This window comes from Lampris incognitus, chromosome 8 (genome assembly GCF_029633865.1).
Source record: "Lampris incognitus isolate fLamInc1 chromosome 8, fLamInc1.hap2, whole genome shotgun sequence".
Lineage (NCBI taxonomy): Eukaryota > Metazoa > Chordata > Actinopteri > Lampriformes > Lampridae > Lampris > Lampris incognitus.
The window spans coordinates 7,935,903-7,961,124 of NC_079218.1; the positions used below are offsets into that span (position 1 = coordinate 7,935,903).

General features: G+C 46.4%; 1 protein-coding gene across 2 annotated transcripts in view; it reads left to right on the forward strand.

Annotated features, from left to right (window-relative positions):
• Positions 1 to 10,099: 10,099 nt before the first annotated feature.
• Positions 10,100 to 25,222, forward strand: part of usp25 (ubiquitin specific peptidase 25) — a 49,758-nt gene continuing 34,635 nt past the window's right edge. For both annotated transcript variants that reach the window (XM_056285458.1, XM_056285457.1), the window contains exon 1: positions 10,100 to 10,298. In XM_056285458.1, the coding sequence (XP_056141433.1) occupies positions 10,257 to 10,298 (42 nt within the window). In that variant the 5' untranslated portion in view covers positions 10,100 to 10,256. The remainder of the gene's footprint in view (positions 10,299 to 25,222) is intronic.

A 25,222-nucleotide genomic window follows, 5' to 3' on the forward strand; every position in this document is an offset into this window, starting at 1 on the left:
AACTGTCTCTTGATAGTTGTTTTGCCCCCCCCCACCACCACCACCACCTTTTTCCTCCCCAATTGTACCCGAAGCCACTCTTCTGAGCCGTCCCGGTCGCTGCTCCACTCCCTCTGCCAATCCGGGGAGGGCTGCAGACTACCACAAGCCTCCTCCCATACATGTGGAGTCGCCGGCCGCTCCTTTTCACCCGACAGTGAGGAGTTTCGCCAGGGGGACGTAGTGCATGGGAAGATCAGGCTATTCCCCCCAGTCCCCCCCCCTCCCTCCCCCAAATAGGTGCCCTGATTGATCAGAGGAGGCGCTAGTGCAGTGAACAGGACACATACCCACATCCGGCTTCCCATCCGCAGACACGGCCAATTGTGTCTGCAGGGACGCCCAACCAAGCCGGAGGTAACATGGGGATTCGAATCGGCGATCCTCGTGTTGCTAGGCAACGGAATACACCGCCACGCCACCCAGACGCCACTGGCTCTTGATAGTTTTGAGTTTGATAGTGATGGCGTTTCTTGCACGTGTACCCTTCCTCAAATATAGCAGGTCTACTGCCATCTCTACAACTTTCAGTGGATTTCAGTGCACTTCCATGCACACCTGGTTTCACAGCGGTTGCCTATTTCAAGCCAAAAACACCCTCCACTAAGTTATAAACCACAGCACAGTGCTATTCACGAGCAATACACTGATTAATTGTCTGATTACTGTCTATTCAATTAAATTTTGTCAGGAAATACCAGCACAGTCTTGGAGCACTCCGCGAGGGAGGCTGCTCGGGCATGTAATGAAAATGTGCTCTATCTTTAATGATGACTGGAGAGGTTAAAGGGTATGCCTGCTAAATTAAGCCATTTTATCACATATGAAGCATGGCCAAACTTCCCATTACGGCCAACACAAGTAGTCAACTCTTGGGGAGATGGATGACACTTTGTCAGCTTATTTAGAGTAATGTGTTTTAGCATTTGTGGCGAGCCCTGTTTTGTCCATATATAACTGCCTCTATTTGTGGTCACTGGAGTGTCCAGCGTCAGCTGCGGATCCTGGGCACTCTCTAAAACCCAGTCCCAGACTAAGAAGATCCTCACAATTGGAGAGATTTGCATGAGGCACATGAGACATTTCCTCTGTAGCTGCACCGTGTGCACGCAACAAGTAATGTAATCACAAAGAAACACATTAGCTAATAGCTTGACAATTATACTTTCATCAGGAGCGCGAGGATAAACAGGATGTATCAGATGACACGCTGCAGGATTTTGTCTCATAAGTAAGAACAGTTTAACATTCAACTAAAGCGTTAGCTCACTAGTTGATTCCCCCACCCCCTCCCCCTCCCTTTTCTCCCCAATTGCACTTGGCCAATTACCCCACTCTTCCGCTCCATCCCCTCTGCTACCACATGCCTCCTCTGATACATGTGGAGTCGCCAGCCGCTTCTTTTCACCTGACAGTGAGGAGTTTCACCAGGGGGAATAAGTGCAGAAGGTGCTAGCGCAGCAACCACAACACATACCCGCATCCGGCTTCCCGGCCAAATGTGTCTGTAGGGACGCCCGACCAAGCCGGAGTTAACACAGGGATTCGAACCGGCGATCCCCGTGTTGCTAGGCAACGGAATAGACCGCCACGCCACCCGGACGCCCCTAACAACATTGATTCTGATGTTGGGACCACACCAGTGAGTTTACTTAGCTGTATTCCATCACCAACATGTCCTTAGTCCATACACCAACACCTGTGTGCTGGGTTGGGAAACCTTGCCGTGTTTGCCCCGGAGGCCGGCTAGACCGGTGGTCTAGCCGCTAGACCACCACGGTTTCTGTCAGTTGCTCAGAAACGACAAAAACCTGAAGGGGCATTTCCCTAATGTTTCAAAAATTGCAGTAAATCCAGCCTGCTCGACACTGATCGTCCAAAAAAAACCAGCCCACATTAACGGCAGGGTGACAGCTGGGTGTGGAGCGTAGGGCGGGTGTCATAGTATTTAGGGCACGCCGTGCAAAATGTGTGGCCTGTTCGCCTTTTCCATTTAGACCTCGCGAGGCCCCTTGTGATGCGGGAACACTGAAATATGAAACAGATATCATCTTAAATGGGACCCCCATGCACGCATGTACTTAACGGGACCCGGAGGCCGTGGCTCTTGCACTATGCGTCTCAAGGGGGATGGAGCGACAGCACAACAGTATTAGTGCAGAAGCAACAGGTCCGAGCATTATTGACTTGTGTCCCCAGCTGGACTACATGCATAGGATGCATAAAAACCTACAGTGATACAGACGGGGAGCACAAAAAGAGTAGACGCAAACCAACACTAAAACGTGGGCCTTGGTTCTTCCGTGGCACAGGACCACCAACAAAACTACAGACAGATCATAATGGTTTATGGTCCCCACATGGCTTGAACCCCTAAGAAGCAAGGAACGAATTACACTTAACAGGGGACTTGAACGGCTAATATGTCCATCCATCCATCCATTATCCGAGCCGCTTATCCTGCTCTCAGGGTCGCTCGCGGGGATGCTGGAGCCTATCCCAGCAGGCACTGGGTGGCGGGCGGGGAGACACCCTGGGGAGGATGCCAGGCCATCACACAGGGCCCCCACACACACACATTCATACCTAGGGACCATTTAGTACGGCCGAGTCACCTGACCTCCATGTCTTTGGACTGTGGGAGGAAACCGGAGCCCCCGGAGGAAACCCACCCAGACACGGGGAGAACATGCAAACTCCACACAGAGGAGGACGACCCCCAAGGTTGGACTACCCCAGGACCTTCTTGCTGTGAGGCGACCGCGCTAACCACTGCACCACTGCTGCCTAGCTAATATGTGTCTCTGCAAACATCTATTCTGCTATGTAGGCCCACATTTTGATATTAAGGCTTGGGGTCATCGGTGTAGCTCCATTACTAAATGTGAATGATACGTGAAGATTAGGCTTTACTCGTAGAGCTTTTTTTTTCATCGTGATTGAGACATCTGTCCAATGAGATGATCTGTACGTATCCATCTTTGTCATCTTTTACATTAACATGAATGAGGAAAAAAATCAAAGTACCATCATATCCCCCTTTGGGTGGATTTGCATAAAATTTGCACAGTCCTTCCAGTGGTTCCGGGCATACATTATCAAGTGTCTGATTGATCGTGCCAACCCACCTTGAGATGGGCTCCTAATAACAATAACCCGAGACCAAAAATTATGTATATTATACCCATACGGTGCCTGATCTGCCGTTAATAATGCAGCGCTAACACCAAAAGTAATTAAGCCCCTATTGGGCACGATTAATCTGATTCTTGATGCTTTTGACTAGACTCAAGGTGTTTTGTTTAATCCATTGCACCATTTCAGGTCCAGGGATCATGAAATATAAATGTCTCGAGTCCAGATATTTGGGAGAATGTGGTGAGGAAGTGTACTCGTGCTGGATTACATGGTCAGGCCGAATCAAAAAGAGATGCAGAAGGACACTCGAGGCGTCCTAGTGCGAGTAAAGCTGTTTCCTCACAGCCCTCAGGCTCGCTTTTCAAATCCACTTTCATCTTGAATCAACCCTCACAACTCTTTATGTCTTTCTCTTTTCTTTTTTATTTTGAGGCGAGGGTCTGCAGTCTGTTTGACTCTCCGATTGATTCATCAATTTCTTTTCTGATTGGCTCCCTGACAGCTTTCCAGATACTTTGACTGATAGATACCCAGCAAGGTCTACTCTCTGCCTGTGGGTGGAATTGTGTGATCTTTCTTCCCAGACAAGAAAGGCTCCTTTAAAATGTCTTCTGACTGCTCACAGAAACCTTCACACACTCTGGTGGTCAGTCGATATGTCTGCATGCAGCCGGTACGTCACATCAGAAACTGAGAAAGTGGCTGTGCAGAATATTGAAGAAGAAGGAAAAAAAGCCAAGATGCAAACTATAATACCTTTTGTTTCACAAAGAGTCATTTTCTTGAATGGTTCCTTGTTCCTCTTTCATTCTGCTGCTGCGTAGCCTCTCTCTCCCTCTCTCTCATTATGAAACCGTGTAATCCAAATAAGATAGTATGTTGCCATCTGCTGGTCAAACTGTGAACTGTAAGGAAAGGTGGCGTTTCAGAGATTCTGAGTTCCATGCAAGAAAATACATCTGAAAAAACAAAAACAAACACATTTCCTGTTTTTATAAGGGTGATTCTTCAATTTGGGCCACATTTGGCTTTTGGAATATTGAGGGGGAAAAAATTCTCTAAAATCTGTTTTTTTTTTCTTCCCCAAAACCTCTATTAGGTGGACTGGAACAAATATCTTAGTGTAGCTTTGATCGACTTACAAAACAAGTTTGATGTTATGTTGCTTTTTATCAAAGTTGTAACAGCAACACGTGATGGTGATGACACGTGATGGTCATGGCAATTTTCCCTTTTTGGAGAAAAAGTTGGCTGAGTCTCAGACTTGCTAAGCTAACTCGTTAGCTAGCATACGATGTGCAATGAATATAGGTGAATAAGGTGACATTTCCTATTTCTGGACTAGAATACTCAGCCAGTAACGTGTCTGGTAATGACTTGTAACTAGTAACCATCCTGTCAGGTCAGGACATATAAACCTTCACGTCACATTTGTGCACGTGAACAAGTCACGCTTCGGCCACGACGGCTCACGCGCCTCTGGCACTTCTCGTTTCCATGGCAACCGCGTCGTTGTTTGAAAAAATGTTGGGTGTGATGTGATGACTGATGTATGAGGGACAGCCACGTTTAACTATAGAAATGTGCAAACTGCACATATATATAAACCATGTGCATTTGAAATATGTCTTTTTAAATGATTGTGAGAAAATATAAAGTAAAGCTTTAATGAATTTAACCATTTTCATTACTTTATTATAGAGGGGAAGCTAAAAAGCCTGGGTTGGGGACCAGCCCAAAACACTGAAATTCTGGCACATTTGAATTTTCAACACACTGTAAAAGTATTAAAATGTTATTATTGGGACACAATTTTTTTATAGCTAACACAACCCAACTAATAAATACAATAATTCTTAAAAAAAAAACAATATGGAAAATCTCCCCTGGGGACAGAAAAACTCCCTTCACTGGAGAATCACCCGTATATGCATACAAATGGTGGTCGTCCTCAGACAGCACGAATACTTCCCAAAATAACACCACAACACGCTCAGATCTAGTTCATAGTAACTAGTTCATATTAATATGAACTAGTTAAACTGGAGGGGGAAAAGTAGCAGTGAGGGGTGGTGAATTCTTCAGTTACAACCACAACATCACAGCAAGGCTGTTCTTGAACATCTGAAGAATGACCCAGTTCTGTATCCGCGACTTGTTTCCCTTCATCCTCCACTGAATTAATAACTACTGACACATGCGAATGCCCACTGTTTGGATTTTGGTCCTATTCTATCTGCTTGGTATAAGTAGGACATATTGGAGTACGGTAAGAGTTTTTAATGCCACATATACGCTCGTAACAAATGCTGTCATGTTGAACCGCTGTGCCATGTGTTGCTGAAGTTGCTGAATAATCCAACACACATACATCAGGGTAGTGATTGTGAGATCCACACCCAGCGGGGGGATTTTAGGTATTTTAGACTGACATCTAACAGCCACCTGGCCACTTTTGGAGATCAGGAGTTGACCTCTTAATAGTTTTACAGTACTGCTGAATTATTGAGATTGGGTGTAGCATCTGTTGTGGTTGATGTTTGGAGAATTTATACTCAGCGGCATTGTCTCAGTTCCATATTGGAGTCCCTATATGTATTCGTGTTGCCGCGACTGACAAACAGTGTGCGCGGCCCCACTACATTTGCTTAATATTTGGTTTGCATGGTCCAATCGGCTGCTCAGTAGCATGCTACACATGACATAGAGATTGCACACAAAGCTCCTGAGTCATCAACTACAGCCATCCACTTAATATCGGTAGGCCCTAACGTTCATCAGTACATCACCTCCTGGCCATGGTGCAGGTGAGCTGAGTTTTATGGCGTTTAGTTTGACGGATTTCAACATCTACGATGCCGAAATTTGGAAATTGCTTGCAGCGATGTTGCGGCAGGTCGTTGTTAAGCGTGATCGCGACGTTTGGATTGGACAGGCTGGTCAAGTGGCAATGCGGGCCTGTTTTCCCTGCAAAGTAGACGGTTGAATCTGGGTAGATAGTGTGCCTATCTACCCAAATATGGATTATAGATACACAGACAGACCTTATTGATGTTTTTTCATCACACGTGCATGCTGTGTTAACAACATGTAGTACACAAATCACAAGGTGCAATTCATTGCTTAAGGTAAGCCGGCTCCATACTTTAAAGAGACGAGTTTAGCTGAAAAGAGCCGTCCGGTAATGGAGAAAATACCGATTAGACTCATCATAGGAGTCTGCACACAGTACACAATAACCCCAACCGGTGGCAAGGTGAAGAAGACTATAAACGTCCTCCGTGTTCAGACATCAATGCTGAGGCGTATCCTGTCAGGATGCATAATAAATCCTGGCTGAGGACGGAGCGTTCACTTGGCAGGCGAACCAAATACTGAAGTGCCACACGGCGGCTATTCGGGGAGAATGGACACCTATCAATCCCGTGCTGACCGAAAGACAGAAACACACGTGCTAAATTGCTTTTTCATTAGATGGGAGGCAAATGAGGGAAATCACAGGAAGGAAGTCAAACCCAAACTGGGATACTGAATATTTAAAGCCACGGGGAAGCTGGAGCAGCATGGAAATGTTCACGGATGAGGTTTTGGTGGGACCAGAATACAGGCCATGCGGGTCTGTTGTCTGTCCTGGCCCTTTATGCATCGGTTCTCAAACCATGCATGAATCTAAACAACGTGTAATAGGAAATATTTTGAATGAATTCCTTTTTTTAGACTGCTTTTTATTTGTCATGGCCTCATAAGCGCGTCTCATACATACAAGGGAACGAAACTAGGTTTCACAAGGACCTCGGTGCCGCACAAAACACAAGCAACGCACAATAAATATTAAAAAAGTGCATTAAAAACAAGAATGACTTCACAGACCTAAACATCACAAGCACGCCTGACACGGACAGCGAGTAAGACGGTCAAAAAAGTCCTTTTATGGCAGGTGGAAGTGTTGCGGCTGCTGAGGAACGAAGCTGTTGCTTAGTCTGGAGGAGGCAGCACGGATGCTCCGGTGCCTCCGGCCAGAGGGTAGGAGGGTGAGGTGGGTGTGGGAAGGGTGGTGGGTAGACGTCTAAGTGATTGTCAACCGATTACTGCACGTGTGAGAGCTACCGGATCCACTTAAGCGTGGTAAAAAGAACACGTAGATATGCACGGATATCGTATGACAGCTGAGTCACAACTCAATGTGCTAACATTCAACAATATTGACCTCAAACATCTACAGTGCTTGACATTAATCTGACGTGCAACACTTTAATTGTAATCATGGCATATCCAATATGGATTTGAATGCACTATTGAAATTGTTAAGTTTGCATTGTCTGACAAACTGGTAACAAGAATGGCTTTCTGAATCTAATGCATTGAAATGTCATTGAAATTATTGCAGCTGCTGTGAGCGACAACAATAATAAAGTCTATAAATGCCATAAGTGTTTTTTTTTACCAGTGCAAAGGATGCCTAATCATTATTATGTTGACTATATATATATATATATATATATATGTGTGTGTGTGTGTGTGTATATGTATATGTATATGTATGTATGTATATATATATGTGTGTGTGTATATATATATGTGTGTGTATATGTATATGTATGTATATATATATATGTGTGTATATATATATATATGTGTGTATATATATGTATATATGTGCATGCTGAAAGAGCAGAACAGTGGCCCTTTTCCCATTATTCTGAAATAACGGTTGTAATGTCAATAATTGTATTGCATGGGGGGTCCCATTCATTATTGTTTGAGTGAATCAGCATTATTTATAGATATTTATAGTTTTAGATCATTAACATTCTCACAAATGCCTCAATGTCACATTAAAGGTGCACCTTGTCAACTCAAATTTCACTTTGTTTTATGTCACTACGTGCTCGCCATATTGTTTGGCGAGATGTTGCCATTTGGCCATATTGTTTGGGGGGGGGTATGTTTCTCCCCTGGGATGTTCACTTTCCATTAAGGGGCTTCCTGTTCTGCTCTGGAAGCCCTGGGTGGGAAACCTGCCCGCCTCATCTGACAGACAGTAGTTCCTCTTGGGGTTTAATGCACACACCAAAACAAACGGGGGGGGGGGCAATCATGTGAAAAGGGCCCAGAGTTGTCAAAATATACAGTCTCAATTATATAGTCAACCAAATATTGTGTATATTACCAGCAAAACGTGTAATTGCTCTTAATTGGAAAGTGTCCATGGACCAAGAATTGGTATGTGGGTTAAAGAAACGGCTTCAAACATGTCAGTGGAAAAGATCACGTATATTGTTAGACGTAAACAAAGTGTTCTTGATCAAATCTGGGGATTGTTTCTGTACCTCTCAAGACATAATACTAATGTTGGTCACTTGCCTCGGCGAGAACAAGCTCCGGGGGAGTAGAGCAACTCTGTCTGATTGTTCATATGCGTAAAAGCAACTGAAAGAAAAAAAACCCACACACCCTCTAATCAGTCTGTGAAAGAAATTATTATTATTATTTTATTTTATTATTTGTATTATCTTCTTTAACCCTGCCTTGAATTGTATTACTTGTAATAGGGACGGGGTTATGGGGGGGGGGGGGTAAGGTGAAAATGTTTGCTGTGCTGTGCTATTACTTGTTTTGATGTCATTTGCAAACAAAATTCAATAAATATATTGCTTGATAAAAACTAGTCAAGTATTTGTTGTATGAGAATAAACGGTAACACTTTAGTATGGGGAACATATACACCATTAAGTAGGTGTGTACTTTATAAGGTGGTGGTACCACAAGAAGAGTTATTCTCCCTTACTAACACGTAATGAATATGGTCTGTTCTTACATAACAAAACACAAAAGTACAAGTGTTCATAGTGTTAAATTACTCTAAATTAAGTTTTTGTTACTTAGAATATTGCAGCGAATTCGGGGCTCAACGCAACCACAGGAACTGCCGCGGCCGGGACGCGAACCCGTGTCGCCCGCACCGCAGGAGACATCGCTAACCGCTAGACTAAAGGGTCAGACCCGCGAGCCAGCATGTCGACTTATCCGGGCACGTGACAGTACCCCCCCTCCTTCGGGAAGCGCGTCCCCGCGCTTAAGCATATCAGCTCCTTCACGCCTCAGGGCGCATGCGCCTCCGATGGCCTTACGGTCGCTCCATCCCACTTCTGACACCAATGTAGCGAATTCGGGGGGCATCTGGGAGACCGTCGCCATGGCCGGGATGCGAACCTGTGTCTCCCGCTCCGCAAGCAACAACGTTAACCAGTCGACTAAAGCAGTGTTTCTTAACCCAGTCCTCAAGGACCCCCTATCCTGCAGATTTTCTTTGCAACCCTGCATAGGTACCTGTTTGCAGTTATTCAACCAATCAGCGATGCATTTTGTCAGACGTTGCACACCTTGCATAATTAAGTGCTGCGAGATGATTGGTCGAGTCGGTACAAGCGGGGCCACCTATGCAGGGTTACAATGAAAATCTGCAGGATAGGGGGTCCTTGTTTCTCAACCCAGTCCTCAAGGACCCCCTATCCTGCATATGTTCTTTGCAACCCTGCGTAGGTACCTGTTTGTAGTTATTCAACCAATCAGCGATGCATTTTGTCAGACGTTGCACACCTTGCATAATTAAGTGCTGCGAGATGATTGGTCGAGTCGGTACAAGCGGGGCCACCTATGCAGGGTTACAATGAAAATCTGCAGGATAGGGCGGGGGGGGTCCTCCAAGACCGGGTTGAGACACACTGCCCTACAGCACGTACGGCGAAGGCTCGTTATGTGTTTCTGCATTGTCCAGAACACAAAGGAGGAACGACGCCGGCCGACGTCACGCGCCGCGAGGTCCCGCGTGAAAACGACGTCGCCCTCGGGCGCGTTGCGCCGTGACGCAGGCGCGGTGCGCGCGGGGCAGACGTGAGTAGTCGAGCCCGCAGAGCGAGGAGCGGCGATGTTTTTCTCGCCCGTCGCCACGCCATGGCGCCCGTTAGCCCGCTGACCGAGGAAGGGACGTCTCAGCTCGTCTGATCCGCTCCAGACAGAACCGGGCCCTCTGCGCCGCCCCGCTTCTAACCGTGTTTTAATTCCACCCCGGATCGGCCATGACCGTCGAGCAGAATGTCCTCCAGCAGCATTCTCAGAAGGTAAACTTGTTAGCTTAGCTTAGGACGCTCGGCTAACTCTAGCCGCCGTTAGCTAACGGCGGCTAGAGTTAGCCGAGCGTCCTAAGCTAGCCGCTCCGAATGCCGCCGAAATGGCGGACTGTGTCCAGCCTGAGGCCGTTTGACCGGTCGCCTCCGCAACACAGTTTCACCCCCCCCCCACCGCGTTGTTGTGTGAAGCTATCGCGTCGAACGTTGCCGTGTTGAGGAAGCAGCGTCCCCCCAGGTTAGCTAACGCGTCGGGCCTCGGCGAGGCGTTACGCCCGTCAAGCTAATGTGGGGCGCTGGGGCGTTGAGGTGCAGGACGCGGGTCCGAGTCTTGGGTTCACGGTGTGTGTGTGCAGAGGCTTGCAGGTCGTCTTTGGGTTTCTGCGTGGTGACGCTGTGCTTTCCCCCCGTCCGGGGTAAACGAGGGCCCCGTGTCATTGGCAGATCGAATGGGGTATTTGTTGTGAATCTCATACTCAGACGTTGAGTCAGCCCAGTGGCGTGATACTCGACCATACGTGTGTGTGTCTGTGTGTGTGTGTGTTTCCGACACAACACGGCGCCAGCTGATTTCCCCCACTTCACACACCTTTAACCACACAGGCGTGGTGGACTCGGGAGACATCAGCCGGTGAAGGGTTGGGCCGGAATGAAAGCGCCTTACAAATGGGCCCCATAGCTCAGGGGGCGTCAGTGATCTAGGCGCAGTGTTTCTCAAACCCAGTCCTCAAGGACCCCCTATCCTGCAGATTTTCAACGTAACCCTGCATAGGTAGCCCTGCTTGTACTCACTCAACCAATGACCTCATAGCACTTACTTATGCAAGGGGTGCAAACTCTGACATTCGTTGCTGATTGGTTGAATAACTACAAACAGGTACCTATTCAGGGTTGCAAAGAAATCTGCAGGACAGGGGGGTCCTTGAGGACTGGGTTGGGAAACGCTGATCTAGGGGACTTGTATGTCAAAGCGGTAAGACACACGATCTGCACCAAGAAACCCCGACGAAGTGGACGTGTGCAGCGGGGGTTGCGTGTAATTGTGTGGTTGTAGTTTGTTTTTGGGCCTTGGGTTACTTACACCCGATATCTTTGTTTACAAGTCATGGCGAGCGGTGACGTTAGTCAGGCATGACTCGGGGAGATCTTGGCAGCTTCAGCAGCACCGGGCAGCTGCCTGGCAAGCCAACTGTGACGACTGACATCTAAGAGAAACACATAATGTCTTGAGAGACGGACAGGGGTTTGAAGAACATGGACTCGAGGTAGATTTACCGGGGGCAGTTAATGGAAGGGTTGTTTCAGTAAAAGCCTTCATGTTATATTTATCTGTACCGCCATAGGCGAAAAGAGAACAGCTTGGCTTACACTGGTTGGTTATGCAACGACTTGACCAAGGTTGGTGTTACATCAGGGTACATCCTCAACGCTTTGGTGGTCCAGTGCAGTCGATATAACAACAACAAACTAACTTTGCACAAATTAGTTACCTTCTCGTTATAAGGTAGTGCCCATAACACAGATTTCAGTCCCAGTATTCTGTGTAAATGAGCAACTGTAGAAAGAAAAACATAATAAACAGATTGTCGTCAAAACGTTGATGATTAAAACTGAAAGTAGCTGCATTTTGGCAAAGCTGGCTAAGCTCACCAATGAGTGGGGAAAAAGAAAAAGCACGATTTTCACACGACAGTTGAAGCAAAGTCAAGATTCTGGCCAACAGATCTATTCTCTTTGTCATTTGGTTGGTTTCGACAAATTAAAGTAATACATTCCTTTGTGTCTGTCTGCCAGACATTATGCAAGCTTAATTCCATTATTGAATGTTGTGGTTTCCCACACAGCAGCAGGACCCTCGGGCCAGGCCCCCACGTCCTGCTGCTGAAGCAGCAAGAGGAGGGGCCTGTCGCTAGATGTCTGCAGTCAGACCTTCTTGAGCAGCCTGGTAACACACCTAATATAAATATAAGACCTCGGATCATTTTGAAGTGCATGGGAATGAATGCCCATGCTTTTAAGCATCTGTAGAGCCACAAAGGTGACTAATTTCAAGGCAGGCAGAAATTCTTTTCATTTGAATCCCAGTAGAGTCATTTGGAAGCTGCCTCTTAAGGGTGGACAACATAAAGTAATGACAAGTCACCACTGAACATGTCACATGTCAGTGTGTGTATTTTTGTATATGCATGGTCCAAATGTGTCACTAGATCTATTCTTACACTGTCCTAAACCCTCTATCTCCTACAATGACCAGCCTATATCTGTCATTCTCTGATAGTGACCACAACACATTGGCAATCTGGTTTACATCTGTAATAAGTGAAGGAAACATAAAACAAAAAGCTGATAAACACCAAAGACACTCTTGATGTGAATGGTTTGTCCTCAGAGCTTCTAAAGATGGGAAAGAAATACAGTAGAATCCCAATTTTAGTGTGAGACCTCAAGTCGGCATACTACCTATACTCAGTACAGTGCTACACCGATGAGCCAAAACATTATGACCATCTGCCTAATATTCTGTCGGTCCTCCGTCTGCCACCAAAACAGAGCTGACCCACCAAAGCGTACAAATCGCCTGAAGGTGTCCTGTTGTATCTGGCACCAAAACATTAGTAGTAGATCCTTCAAGTCCTGTAAGTTGCGAAGTGGAGCAGTCACGGACTGGACTTGTCGGTCCAGCACATTCCACAGATGCTCAATCGGATTGAGATCTAAAGAATTTGGGAGGCCAGGGCAGCACCTTGGACACTAGGGATGGGTACCAAAACCTGTTATTAAACGTGCACCAGTGCTAAATTATTAAAGACCATCACATTGGTAAGCTCCGACGTTAACGGTTCTGCTATCAGTATTGGAGAAATTAAGAAAAATGTCCTATTTAGGTAGGCTACGTTATCTTACACCTTTTTATGTCACCAACCCTGTTTCTAATTTGCAATAACATTAAGACATTTGTCTATAATGCATTTATGCTATTCCCAATTCGGAAGAGAGAGCTCGCTTTGTCGGAGACTGTCGTATGTGCAAGCCGAGGGGCGGGGCCAGCTCTCTTTCTCGCTCTCGGATGCGTGCGCACACACACACACACACACACACACACACACACTGAGCCTCGCTCTTAGTGACAATGACGGAGAGAGAACTGAACGGTCAGAAGTCTGGTTATACTTAACTAGAGTCAATGCTGACATTGCTCGTTGCCAAAAGTGCAACAAGTCTTTTGCGGTAAGGGCGGAAACACAAGCAGTCTTTTGAAACATCTAGCGAAAGTGCATCAAATACAGGCAGAAAAATACAGTTTTTGACCGCTTAGCTTGTAGTTTGTCTTTCGCTGCCCCATCCACCTCAGGTATGTTATGTTTGTGTGCTAGCAGTCTAGAGCCCACACGGTTAACTAAATTACACAAACATGGGTTAATGATTAAAGGTAACGCTCTGTCCAGACATGAGAAAATAAAGTAATGTTAATTCTGTTCGTAATTTGTTTTTTCTCAAACAACAAAAAGAACCGATAAGAGTACCGTTAAAGTACTGGATCGATAAATAGTATTGGAAAGAGTGGTAGTACCGTTAAAATCTTAACGATACCCATCCCTATTGAACACCTCGTTGTGTTCCCCAAACCATTCCCGAAGAATGTTTGCTGTGTGGCAGGGCGCATTAGACTGCTGAAAGAGGCCACTGCCATCAGGGAATACCAGGGTGGACCTGGTCTGCAACGATGTTTAGGGAGGTGGCACGTGTCAAGTTGACATCCACATGAATGGCCAGACCCAGGGTTTCCCAGCAGAACATTTCCCAGAGCATCACACTCCCGCCGCTGGCTTGTCGTTTTCCCGCAGTGCATCCTAATGCCATCACTTCCCCGGGTAAACGGTGCACACGTACAACGCCATCCGTGTTATCCAAAAGAAAACAGGACTCATCAGACCAGGCAGTCTTCTTCCACTGCTCCAAGGTCCAGTTACGATTCTCGTGCACCCATTGTAGGCACTTTCGACGGTAGACAGGGGTCATCATGGGCACTCCTGATCGGTCTGTGGCGACGCAGCCCCATATGCAGCAGGGTGTGATGCACCGTGTTCTGACACATTCCTCCCATAACCATCATTAACATTTTCTGTGACTTGTGCCACAGTAGACCTTCTGTTGGTTTGGACCAGACGGGATAGCCTTCGTTGCCCTCACGCATCAATGAGCCTTAGGCGCCCAACACCTTGTCACCAGTTGGTGGTTTGTCCCTTCACAGACCAATGTTGGTAGGTACTCGCCACTGCTGACTAGGAGCACCCCACAAGCCTTGCCGTTTCAGAGGTGCTCTGACCTAGTTGTCTGGCCATAACAATTTAGCCCTTGTCAAAGTCACTCAGGTCTTTACTATTGCCCATTTCGCCTGCATCCAACATGTTGACTACGAGAACTGATTGTTCACTTACCATCTAATCTACCCAGACTTTGACATGTGCCCTGGTTTGGAGACAATCAATGTTATTTGGTTCACCTGTGACTGGTCATAATGTTTTGGCTCCTCAGTGTATATCTGTTATAATGAGAACCTCTGGTAAAGTAATATGTCTACCAGGTCTGCTATTTTCAAATTAAGCTTATTTCAAGTGTGGGAAAAGGACAATATTTTTCAAGCGTTAATGCATCAAGTGTTTAAAATAGTTGGAAATATCTTAATACGGTCCGGGATCGGGATAACACGAAAGTACTAAGTTGACTCACATCACTCGTTTTTGGTACACCTGAGAACTAATTCAGTTGTCCCTGGTAATCCAATTTAGCAGTCATTGCCAGAACAACAGTGAGTGGTGAAAATGTAATAGAATTAGATAAACCTAGCCCTGTGATGGCCTGGCAGCCTGTCCAGGGTGTTTCCCCGCCTGCCGCCCAATGACTGCTGGAATAGGCTCCAGCATCTGTATCCAGCTGTATTTTTTTCCGATACACAAGTACAATAGGAATAGAAATTATAAAGGCAAAATAGAATAGAAACACAAGTATGACTTCGGGACTGCTTTCTAGAATGTTCAGCATTTTTCCTTCCTTGTTCTAGTTCTGGCATTCTGTTGCTCATGAAAATGTACTGTTGTTGGAGAGATCATTGTTTTAGATCAGTTGGCCACGGTACATTGAATGTGAGTCCGAGTGGCGAAGCAGTGATTTCTTCTCCGATACATCTTAGAGATTATTCCCTTTTTTAGCATAAATGTTGTTTTTGGGGTCCAATAAATCAAGACTGGGAGAGAGCAGTGTTGTATTAGTTGTCTTGTTGTTTAGCGCCAATGAGCTTTGTGTATCTTTGTTGAGCAAACTGAGCAGCACCAGAGACGAAAGGAGCTCGGTGCATTATTAATGCAGTGTTATTATAACAAAGGTGTTAACTCTGTTTTCACTCTGTCTCATGGCTCTTTGTGAACAGGTGTCCCCGGGGTGAAACGCTCACTTTCTTCCTAAGCTTGTAGAAAGCCGTTGTGGCCACAAGGCAGTTAAGGGTGTGGACATGATCAGTGTCAAGGATCTGGCTGTAGTGTTTGGACACAGATCTTGTCAATTTGGCCAGTGTAGTCTAGAAATTGATGTTCTGGGTTATGCCAGGATCCGACTACATGATATTTTTGTCTTTCACGATGGTCACCATGTCACACTAGGCAATCATAGACTATGATTGATTTATGGCACTATGAATCATAGTGTCATAAATTCTTGCCATGTCTTGCCCGGGAGACTGGCAACGCTACAAGTCTGACCCCGACTAATCATCGTATGCTGCCTTTTGCGATCTTGCACGAGTTCATAGGTCACCGGGAAGGAGGGTCAAGAAATTGTCAATCATGGCAACAGAAGCGCTATGTGAGATGCTGGCGGTCTTGCATTCTGGAAAAAAAAAGAAAAGAAAAAACGATTGGACACTTGTGGCTGGTGTTGCTGAGGAAGGATAACCCAGCGTAGCTCACTACTGGGTTGCTGAAGTGCCGCCGCCATTTCTCGCCAACATTTGTCTTTTTTGACTCTGTCACGGTACTCCCTCAAGGAAGTGTTAAAAAGGCAGGGGCGTTGTTGCCACTGCTCAGCGAACCTTTCCTCGGTGTCACTGTTCCCCCTGACAGCAGCAACAGCAGCATTCCTCCTTCTCTTTGCCATGTTTACGTATGTGCACCAGAGAGCACTCTGTCGTCCTATTGGTCAACGTCAAGGAACACGTCGCAGGAGATGTCGGACTAGGCAGGAAAATGCCAAAAATGCTAGATTTTCGTCGGGGTATCGTGGGGCGTCCCAGACGCCACATCGCTGTTCTTCGATTATGTCACACCACACGGGGTAAAGACTCCTGTTCATCATTCCTGATATTCATAATTGGGCCCAACGCTGTAAATTTGTCGGCGACGACAAAATCGTGTCAAAATTGGGCTGAATTCACGTTGTCTGATCCCGGCGTTAGGAGTGCAGGTGCTTTTTCAGAAACGCAAAATTTTCCAATATCTAATATAGTTTTTCTTTCGGAGTACTTTGGAGACATTATATGATACTGGGACTACTGAATGCCCTTAAAAAGGTTTTGGGATATCCTATTGATCCCTGTAGTTGTTTTTAGCTTTCCGTTTTTTTTTTAGTGAGGTCGGGGGTCAGCTGCAGAACATGCCTCTGGGAGTGCTCTGGGCTCAGTAACATATGAGCTCCACCACCAACGTTGTGTGGCATTGCCATCAGCGTCATGCCAATCTGACATTCTTACTTCTTCACAAGGCACATGGAGCCGTTCCGACTTGGAGAGTGGAAAGAGCATCTGTGCTGTATTTTCATCAATTCAACCTTTTCAGAGATCTAATGTCCCCCACATTAAAAGGCCTGTTTGCCGTGCTTATGTGCTAGATTGATGGGATTTTCATTCATGGGAATCGGTAAACCAGAAAACAACCAGTGTCGACTTTGTTTCTCTTTATTTCAGTATACTATGTGAGGGCGAACTACAGAGGTCGTACATGTCAGCGACTGAGAATTGAACCTTTGTGATTTTTGAACTTGGATGCGGTCCAGCGTAACCGCAGCAAGGGAGTCGGAGCATGGTTCAGGGCTTTCAAAGGAAGCGTGTCTTTGATGGCGGGTGTTCGATGGCTGAAAGTGGAGAAGGGCGGTCAGACTCCAAATGGCATTTTATTAGCACGGGGTATTGTACTTGAGGCTCAAACCCATTCCTTTACATGGAGAACTGGTCTCTCTACTCACTACGCCGTCCCGGGACCGTTAGATGGTCTACCTAGTACCTACTGGGGCATCAACACTCAAGAGGTTTTTAGATTTTTTTTAGATATTTGTTGTTGTTTTTTTTCCCCTGTTTTTGGTTGTGCAGGGATCCTTCCTAAGTTAGAATCGATGATGAAAGTTATGGAAGAAATATTATGTTGGTTGATTTAGCTTTCGTAGGGTCTCACTACTGAGACCCACATCACAGAGCTTTCCATAAGCGCCGGCTGCCGGCCAAGTGGCTGTCTGCTCATTTAAGTCCAGCCAACTACTTTATTATAGATTTTTGATTCTAATGACATAGTTTTGATTAACAAGTTGCGATTCGCCATGCGTATGCATTTACGACCACTAGCCTTCGCTTCAAAACAACAATGCAAGCACGATGGTGGAGAACCGTGCCTATCTGTCGGTATCAGTCCCGACCCCGCATGCTCTATGCGAATGTGTGTGTGTGCTCAGCTGAGAGGTTGTCTTGTGCCGAATAGAGAGCAGAGAGTCGTCTTCACTGTTTGAGAAATAGTAGCAAAATAATTGATGACAAAACACAAAAAATTTCATTAGACGGGCGACTTCGGGCAACACCGGCGGCAGCAACTTGACGATTGCTTAGTAAGTAGGACAAATTTGAAAGTCCGCTGAAAACGCTGCATTCTCTGTATGCGCCACACAGACGTTTATGGGCTTTATGAATGAAAGAATTATCTTTATTTACATGGCAGGTTTTACAGCAGAGCCATAAGACACATTGCAAACACACACTGAAACAGGCAATGTTGTCGTAGGTCATATGAGGAAAATGTAGGCCGTACCACAGTCTCACACTGTAGTTTTACAGTTTAAAATGTCCCGGAATGCTTTTGTTTTTTTTGCCATTGCCCAATTAATGCAATTTAATATCAGGTGCCCCAAATTATGTTTACAGTCAGTTATGCAAATTCATTATATAAAAATATGCAGTTATATCAAGATATATCATCTCAAAAATACAATAATTAAGGTCAGTGTATATGATGAGCCGCTGCTCCTTCGCATCGAAAGGAGCCAGTTGAGGTGGTTTGGGTATCTGATTAGGATGCCTCCTGGGCGCCTTCCTTTGGAGGTTTACCAGGCACAGCCAACTGGGAGGAGACCCTGGGGTAGACCCAGAACTCGCTGGAGGGACTACATTTCCAGTCTGGCCATGGGAACGCCTTGGGATCCCCCAGGAGGAGCTGGGGGGGCGTTGCTGGGGAGAGGGACGTCTGGAGTGCCCTACTTAGCTTGCTGCCACCGCGACCCGACCCCGGAGGAGTGGCTGAAGATGAGTGAATGAATGAATGTATATGATGGAATTGTGGCATTAGAATGTAGAAGCCACCAAATTTAGGCTTTAACGGCCAAGATTGGACCGGCTGGCTCTTGTTTTATCCCACTGGGTGGCTACTCAATACCCTCGTGGAAAGCCCTGCATCAGTCATATGGTATCCACACATTCCACGTCACAGCAGTGCCCCGAATGTTTCCCACAGCTGAAGTCTCGACGAGGGGCACTGAGAGGCTGCGTTTGTACTGCAGCAGGAGATATCAACAGTCTGGTGATGTCGATGGCCCAACTTAATATGGATATTGGCATTCATGAACTTAATGTCCTTGTACAATCTAAACTTTGATAACACCAGCCCAGTGAGCTTGCCCAGATATTAGTTCACAGGGGCTCGGTAGTCGCGCCGCTCGACACCAGTGAAAAATTCCTGTCTGTCCCTGAAGGCTTTTTTTCACTGTTTTGTAATTACAGATGTTACATTGAAGGTGTCCTTTTCGATCTGTAATTTAACTTTTATCTAAATTTATAGCTCAAATGAGCTTAAACCAGTTGTCAAATGGACTAGCAAACACTAATGCACAGTTCTGTCGCAACATTTTGCTTGTGAGAAGCAATGGAATTGGAGCTCGTAAATAAAGTGATGAGTTTTTTATGCTTATATATACACAGTAGAGAGCTTTCCATTAGCATGTTTGAACCACGACTGGACTTGGACCAGAATCATGTCCCCCCCCCCCTTTTCCCCCCCAATTGTACTTGGCCAATAACCCTACTCTTCCGAGCCGTCCCCGGTCTCTGCTCCACCCCCCCTCTGCCGATCCGGGGAGGGCTGCAGACTACCACATGCCTCCTCCGATACATGTGGAGTCACCAGCCGCTTCTTTTCACCTGACAGTGAGGAGTTTCACCAGGGGGACGTAGTGCGTGGGAGGAACACACTATTCCCCCCCCCCAGTTCCCCCTCCCCCCCGAATAGGCGCGCCAACTGACCATAGGAGGCGCTAGTGCAGCGGCCAGGACACATACCCACATCCGGCTTCCCACCTGCAGACATGGCCAGTTGTGTCTGTGGGGATGTCCGACCTCACTGGAGGTAACACGAGGGATTCAAACCGGGATCCCGTGTTGGTAGACAACGGAATAGACCGCTACCCGGATGCCCCAGAGTCATGTTTTTCATTATGTTTAGCACTGTACTGATAATATGCATCAGCTTGGACTGTTTGCCTTCCCCCTTTCTCAGCCAGCTGGCGTCTCAGCTCCACATGTAGTTGGGATACGCCGGTATTTGTGCATGTTGATTGTGTAGTGTCGTAGGGCGGACATCGGAAATGGGTTGTACTGTTGACACAGCTTGAGTTGAAGGTGACGAAAGATAAGTGATTTTGCTTTGCATATGAGATGTTATTTCCCAATACATGGTCTGTTTCCCCCGCATCTGTGTCCAGGACCCGTCCAGTGGCCACGCTCATCTTCGCTGTTGCCCACCGTGCTTGTAAAAGCTTTGGTCTGTGCTCGAGCTACTTTAATAACCGGTCCGCCTCGGGTCCTGACAGTAAGTGCAAGTCCTCATGATAAGAAGTGCGTTTGTTCAGGGTGTGTATTGCTCAGGGCCATTGTCGGGCTGACGCAGGTTAAGTGTGCGAAGGCCGTGCACTCCAGCCGTGCTGGACATATAACAGTAGGTTGTGCATCAAAGCGTTCGTCAGCTGAAAACGCAGGCCTCCAGGATCGAAAACGTTGCATCCTTCCAACTTGTGACCGTGCTGCCTGGCATATTGTGCTGTTCGCAAACTTGAGAGTGAATTTTGGTGTTGAAATGCCGGTCTCTGCCCTTCCAGTTGTGTTGTGGACACGTGCCCATGCTAGCAACCGCTGGCTTATTACAGTTGGCTAATGAATTGTAGGTAGCCGTACTATAACTTAAAATCAGATCGTTGAGATCATTAAAACAACAAGAACAAAGAAAAACCTGCTTTTTTATCAAAAACCAAAGCTCGTTAAAGGCCCACGTCTGGCAGAAACTGCTCCAGTCCGATAAACCCTGTTTTGTCAGGTCTCCACTTACTTTATGTAGTGGTCCTAGTCCACCGTCGCATGTTTGCTGTGTTTTTGACTTGTAGGTAATGGAGCATAACTAAGCAGAACTGCTCCTTATCGGGGCGTCTGGGCAGCGTTACGGTCTATTCTGTTGCCTACCAACACAGGGATCGCCAGTTCGAACCCCCGTGTTACCTCCGGCTTGGTCGGGCGTCCCTACAGACACAATTGGCCGTGTCAGCGGGTGGGAAGCCGGATGTGGGTATGTGTCCTGGTCGCTGCACTAGCGCCTCCTCCGGTCGGTCGGGGTGCCTGTTCGGGGGGGGGAGGGGGAACTGGGGGGAATAGCGTGATCCTCCCACGCGCTACGTCCCCCTGGCGAAACTCCTCACTGTCAGGTGAAAAGAAGCGGCTGGCGACTCCACATGTATGGGAGGAGGCATGTGGTAGTCTGCAGCCCTCCCCGGGTCAGCAGAGGGGGTGGAGCAGCAACCGAGACGGCTCGGAAAATAGGGTAATTGCCAAGTACAACTGGGGAGAAAAAGTGGGGAAAATCCAAAAACAAAAAAAGAGCTTCTCCTTATCATGTAAGACTTGAGACGCTGTGCCCTGAGGATGTGTGTACTGTGTGTGTGTGTGTGTGTGTGTGTGTGTGTGTGTGTGTGTGTGTGTGTGTGTGTGTGTGTGTCTGTGTCTGTGTCTGTGTGTGTGTGTGCGCCTCGAGTCTGGCAGTTGGATGGCTCAGTTGTGCATGTGTTATTCATTTCTATGCTCACAATTACAGATGTTTAATTTTCCAAGGACTTCTAAAAACTAGAACCAAATCCAAACATTACCATCAGCCACCCCTTTTAAAAGAGAGAATGTAGTTACTGAGGCGACAGGGATCTATTTCCTGCCATAATGTGCTTGAACACCATATGCCTTGAATGCACACGCATGCTGTTCTCACTGTGACTGTGTTTCTCTCCGGTTACCATCTGTCATCAGAGGAATCACTACCAGTAATCTGCTGGGCGCTGATCAATACTCATTCGCCACTTGCCTGTGTGAAAACAAACGCCACTTTAAATGATTATTTGCTTCAGTTGAGCAGTAATGCATTGTGGTTGGGTTTTACATTAAAAACGGTACTACTGGGGCACGCGAGTGGCGTAGCGGTCTATTCTGTTGCCTAGCAGCACACGGATCGGCGGTTCGAATCCCCGCGTTGCCTCCGGCTAGGTCGGGCGTCCCTACAGACACAATTGGCCGTGTCCGCGGGTGGGAAGCCGGATGTGGGTGCGTGTCCTGGTCGCTGCAATAGTGCCTCCTCTGGTCGGTCGGGGCGCCTGTTTGGGGAGGGGGGGACGGGGGGCAATAGCAGAATCCTCCCACACGCTACGTCCCCCTGGCGAAACTCCTCACTATCAGGTGAAAAGGAGCGGCTGGCGACCCCACATGTATCGGAGGTCACAGATCGCAGTAAAGACACTCACTAAAAGTTGGTGGTGGTGAATTTTCGGTATGGGGGTAATAGCGAATGGGGATAATCATGAATATCTTCACGAGTGACTTGAAAAAGCTGTCCAGCTCGGTCTCTCTTGCGCGCTCTCCCTGCACTGCATTCTGGGAGTTCCTATCGAATGTGAGTGGAGGTGGCAGAGTGTGTGTTTGGCACGGAGTTTCGACTGATCTCTGTTTCTAACTTGGGAGATTTTTTCCGTCCATTTTCCATCCGTCTTTTCTGCATGACCAGGCGAGTGTTTCTTTTTGTTGGACGATTGGTGACCGTCCTGCCATTTTGTTTATTTATTTATTTAGCTGGTTGTTTTGCAGAGGAATGGTGTCCTCCGAGATGCCGCCTCTGTCCATCTGTCACGGGATCCGGATAGTCCCACCGGAGCCGAGTGTGATGGTGCTGGAGGTTTTGTTGGCCGTTGGAGAGCAAGTTGTCATTGTAATTACCTGCCGGGTGCTTTGTCCACACTAATACGGATATTTTGCAAAACGGTAATTTTCCTCTCTGTTTTGGCCTGTCATACTCATGCAAATGGTGTTTTAGGTGACTAAAATGGAGAGTTTTTAAAACGGTAGGAGAAAAATATCCATTTAGAAAAATAGTCGTATACGCATGGTCAAGGCCTGAATCTGGCCTTGTTTGTTTTTCACTAAAAAGGATGTCCATTAAAAAAAGATACGTGTCCAATCCGATGCAGTAAAAAAAATTATTTGTTTCTTAACAAAATGTAAGGTAAAATGATTCCAGTATTGTTTTAGTGCCATTTTAAGTGTTTTAAGCATATTTTGATGATTATCAGGATAATATCTTGAATCACAGTTATTTTAGCCAGGAAAATCATGACATGAAATTTTCATGTTGCCCACCGTTAGTCTCAAATGTATTCCCCCCACCCCTTTTCCTCCAGTTGTATCCGGCCAAGTACCCCACACTTCCGAGCTGTCCCCAGTCGCTGCTCCACCCTGTCTGCTGATCCGGGGAGGGCTGCAGACTACCACATGCCTCCTCCGATACATGTGGAGTCGCCAGCCGCTTCTTTTCACCTGACAGTTAAGAGTTTCACCCCCAAGGGTCGCCCCGACCGACCGGAGGAGGCGCTAGTGCAGCAACCAGGACACATACCCACATCCGGCTTCCCACCCGCAGACTCGACCAATTGTGTCTGTAGGGACGCCTGACCAAGCCGGAGGTAACACTGGGATTCGAACCGGCGATCCCCGTGTTCGTAGGCAACAGAATAGACCGCTACACTACCCGGATGCCCTCAAATGTATTTTTTAGCAGTGCAGTGTACTTCTAGGGATTTGGCAGGGTAAAATGTGTCTGTGGGAGCACAGTGAGTTTTTGACCCAACATCCCTCAGTACATTATAGGTAGCGTAATGTATGGATATTATAGTTCAAAAATGTCTGTTTAGTGCTTAGAGGCAATATTTGTTTGTGTGTGTGTGTGTGTGTGTGTGTGTGAGAGAGAGAGAGAGAGAGAGAGAGAGAGAGAGAGAGAGAGAGAGAGAGAGAGAGAGAGAGAGAGAGAGAGAGAGAGAGAGAGAGAGAGAGAGAGAGAGAGAGAGAGAGAGAGAGAGAGAGAGAGAGAGAGAGAGAGAGAGAGATTGTAGCACATCACAGCAACCAAAACAAATAAGATTAAAGCTCTAGTTGACTCACCTGTTGTCGCCATGATATGGGCCGAACTTTCTTGTAATGAGCTCAGTGATACGTCTACGTCTTGGACAAGTGGAATAAGACAAAATGCACGACCTTGAATCTGTTAGCATGTTCTGAACTCTTACGATGATGACTCACGACCCTTTCAAAATGATTCCACTTATCTTGCTCGGCGTGAAGTATCGTACGGTTTGCTCACTTCATCGAAGATACCTTGTGCCATTTGAATCTTTTACAATGCCTCCATATTATAAAGGTGTAGCATCTCTAGCTAACAAAACAGTCATTCAGCTACAGCAGTTTAAGTAATGACACTCATAATATTCTTACACTAGCAGAGGTACCTGGTGTTGCCCGGGGAAAATGTTCTCACCAAAACAACCAACACGATCTGATCTTTACGATATAATCGATGATGAAATATGGGATAAATTATGATGTGATACATGTGATAAACAAATGTCGAATAAACGAATCTTACTAATGAAAATTATAAAATGTCATAATTTTCAACCCATTCATGAAGCTTCTTTGCCAATGTGTGTATTAACCGCTGCACATCGCCACTAAATAAACTCAGTTTCACAAATAAATTAAAATTTTTACTTGGCTTTTGAAATATTTTTCAAACTGCGCAATCCTTGGAAAGTGCTGATTCTAAAGATACCTTTCTTTTTTTTCTACGATGAGTATTTCTGGAGTTTTAAACGAACATACAAACATACACTCTTGCTTTATATATATAGATAGATAGATAGATAGATAGATAGATAGATAGATAGATAGATAGATAGATAGATAGATACATAGATAGGAAAGTATTTGTAATTGTCCACCACCACAGTGGGTAGTTAGTAGAGTTGGGCAATATGTCATAATTTTCCTACCGGCCACCGTTAGCCCAGCAATCGGCAATTGCTGATCCCCCCCCCCCCCGCACGCACACACGCTGTTTATTTTCAGCGAATTCAATGATGGAAGAGCTCATTGCGAAAAAGAATAAAAAATTCCGTAAAATCCCCTACTCGGGGTTATTTTTGTTTTAAACCAGGCGCAGCCGACAAGCCGAAGGACGGAAATGAAGTCATCTGCCGTCTTTGTAAATGAGTCGTGGCAGCAAAAGGTTCTGACACTTAACAGTTTCCACGAGCAGTAA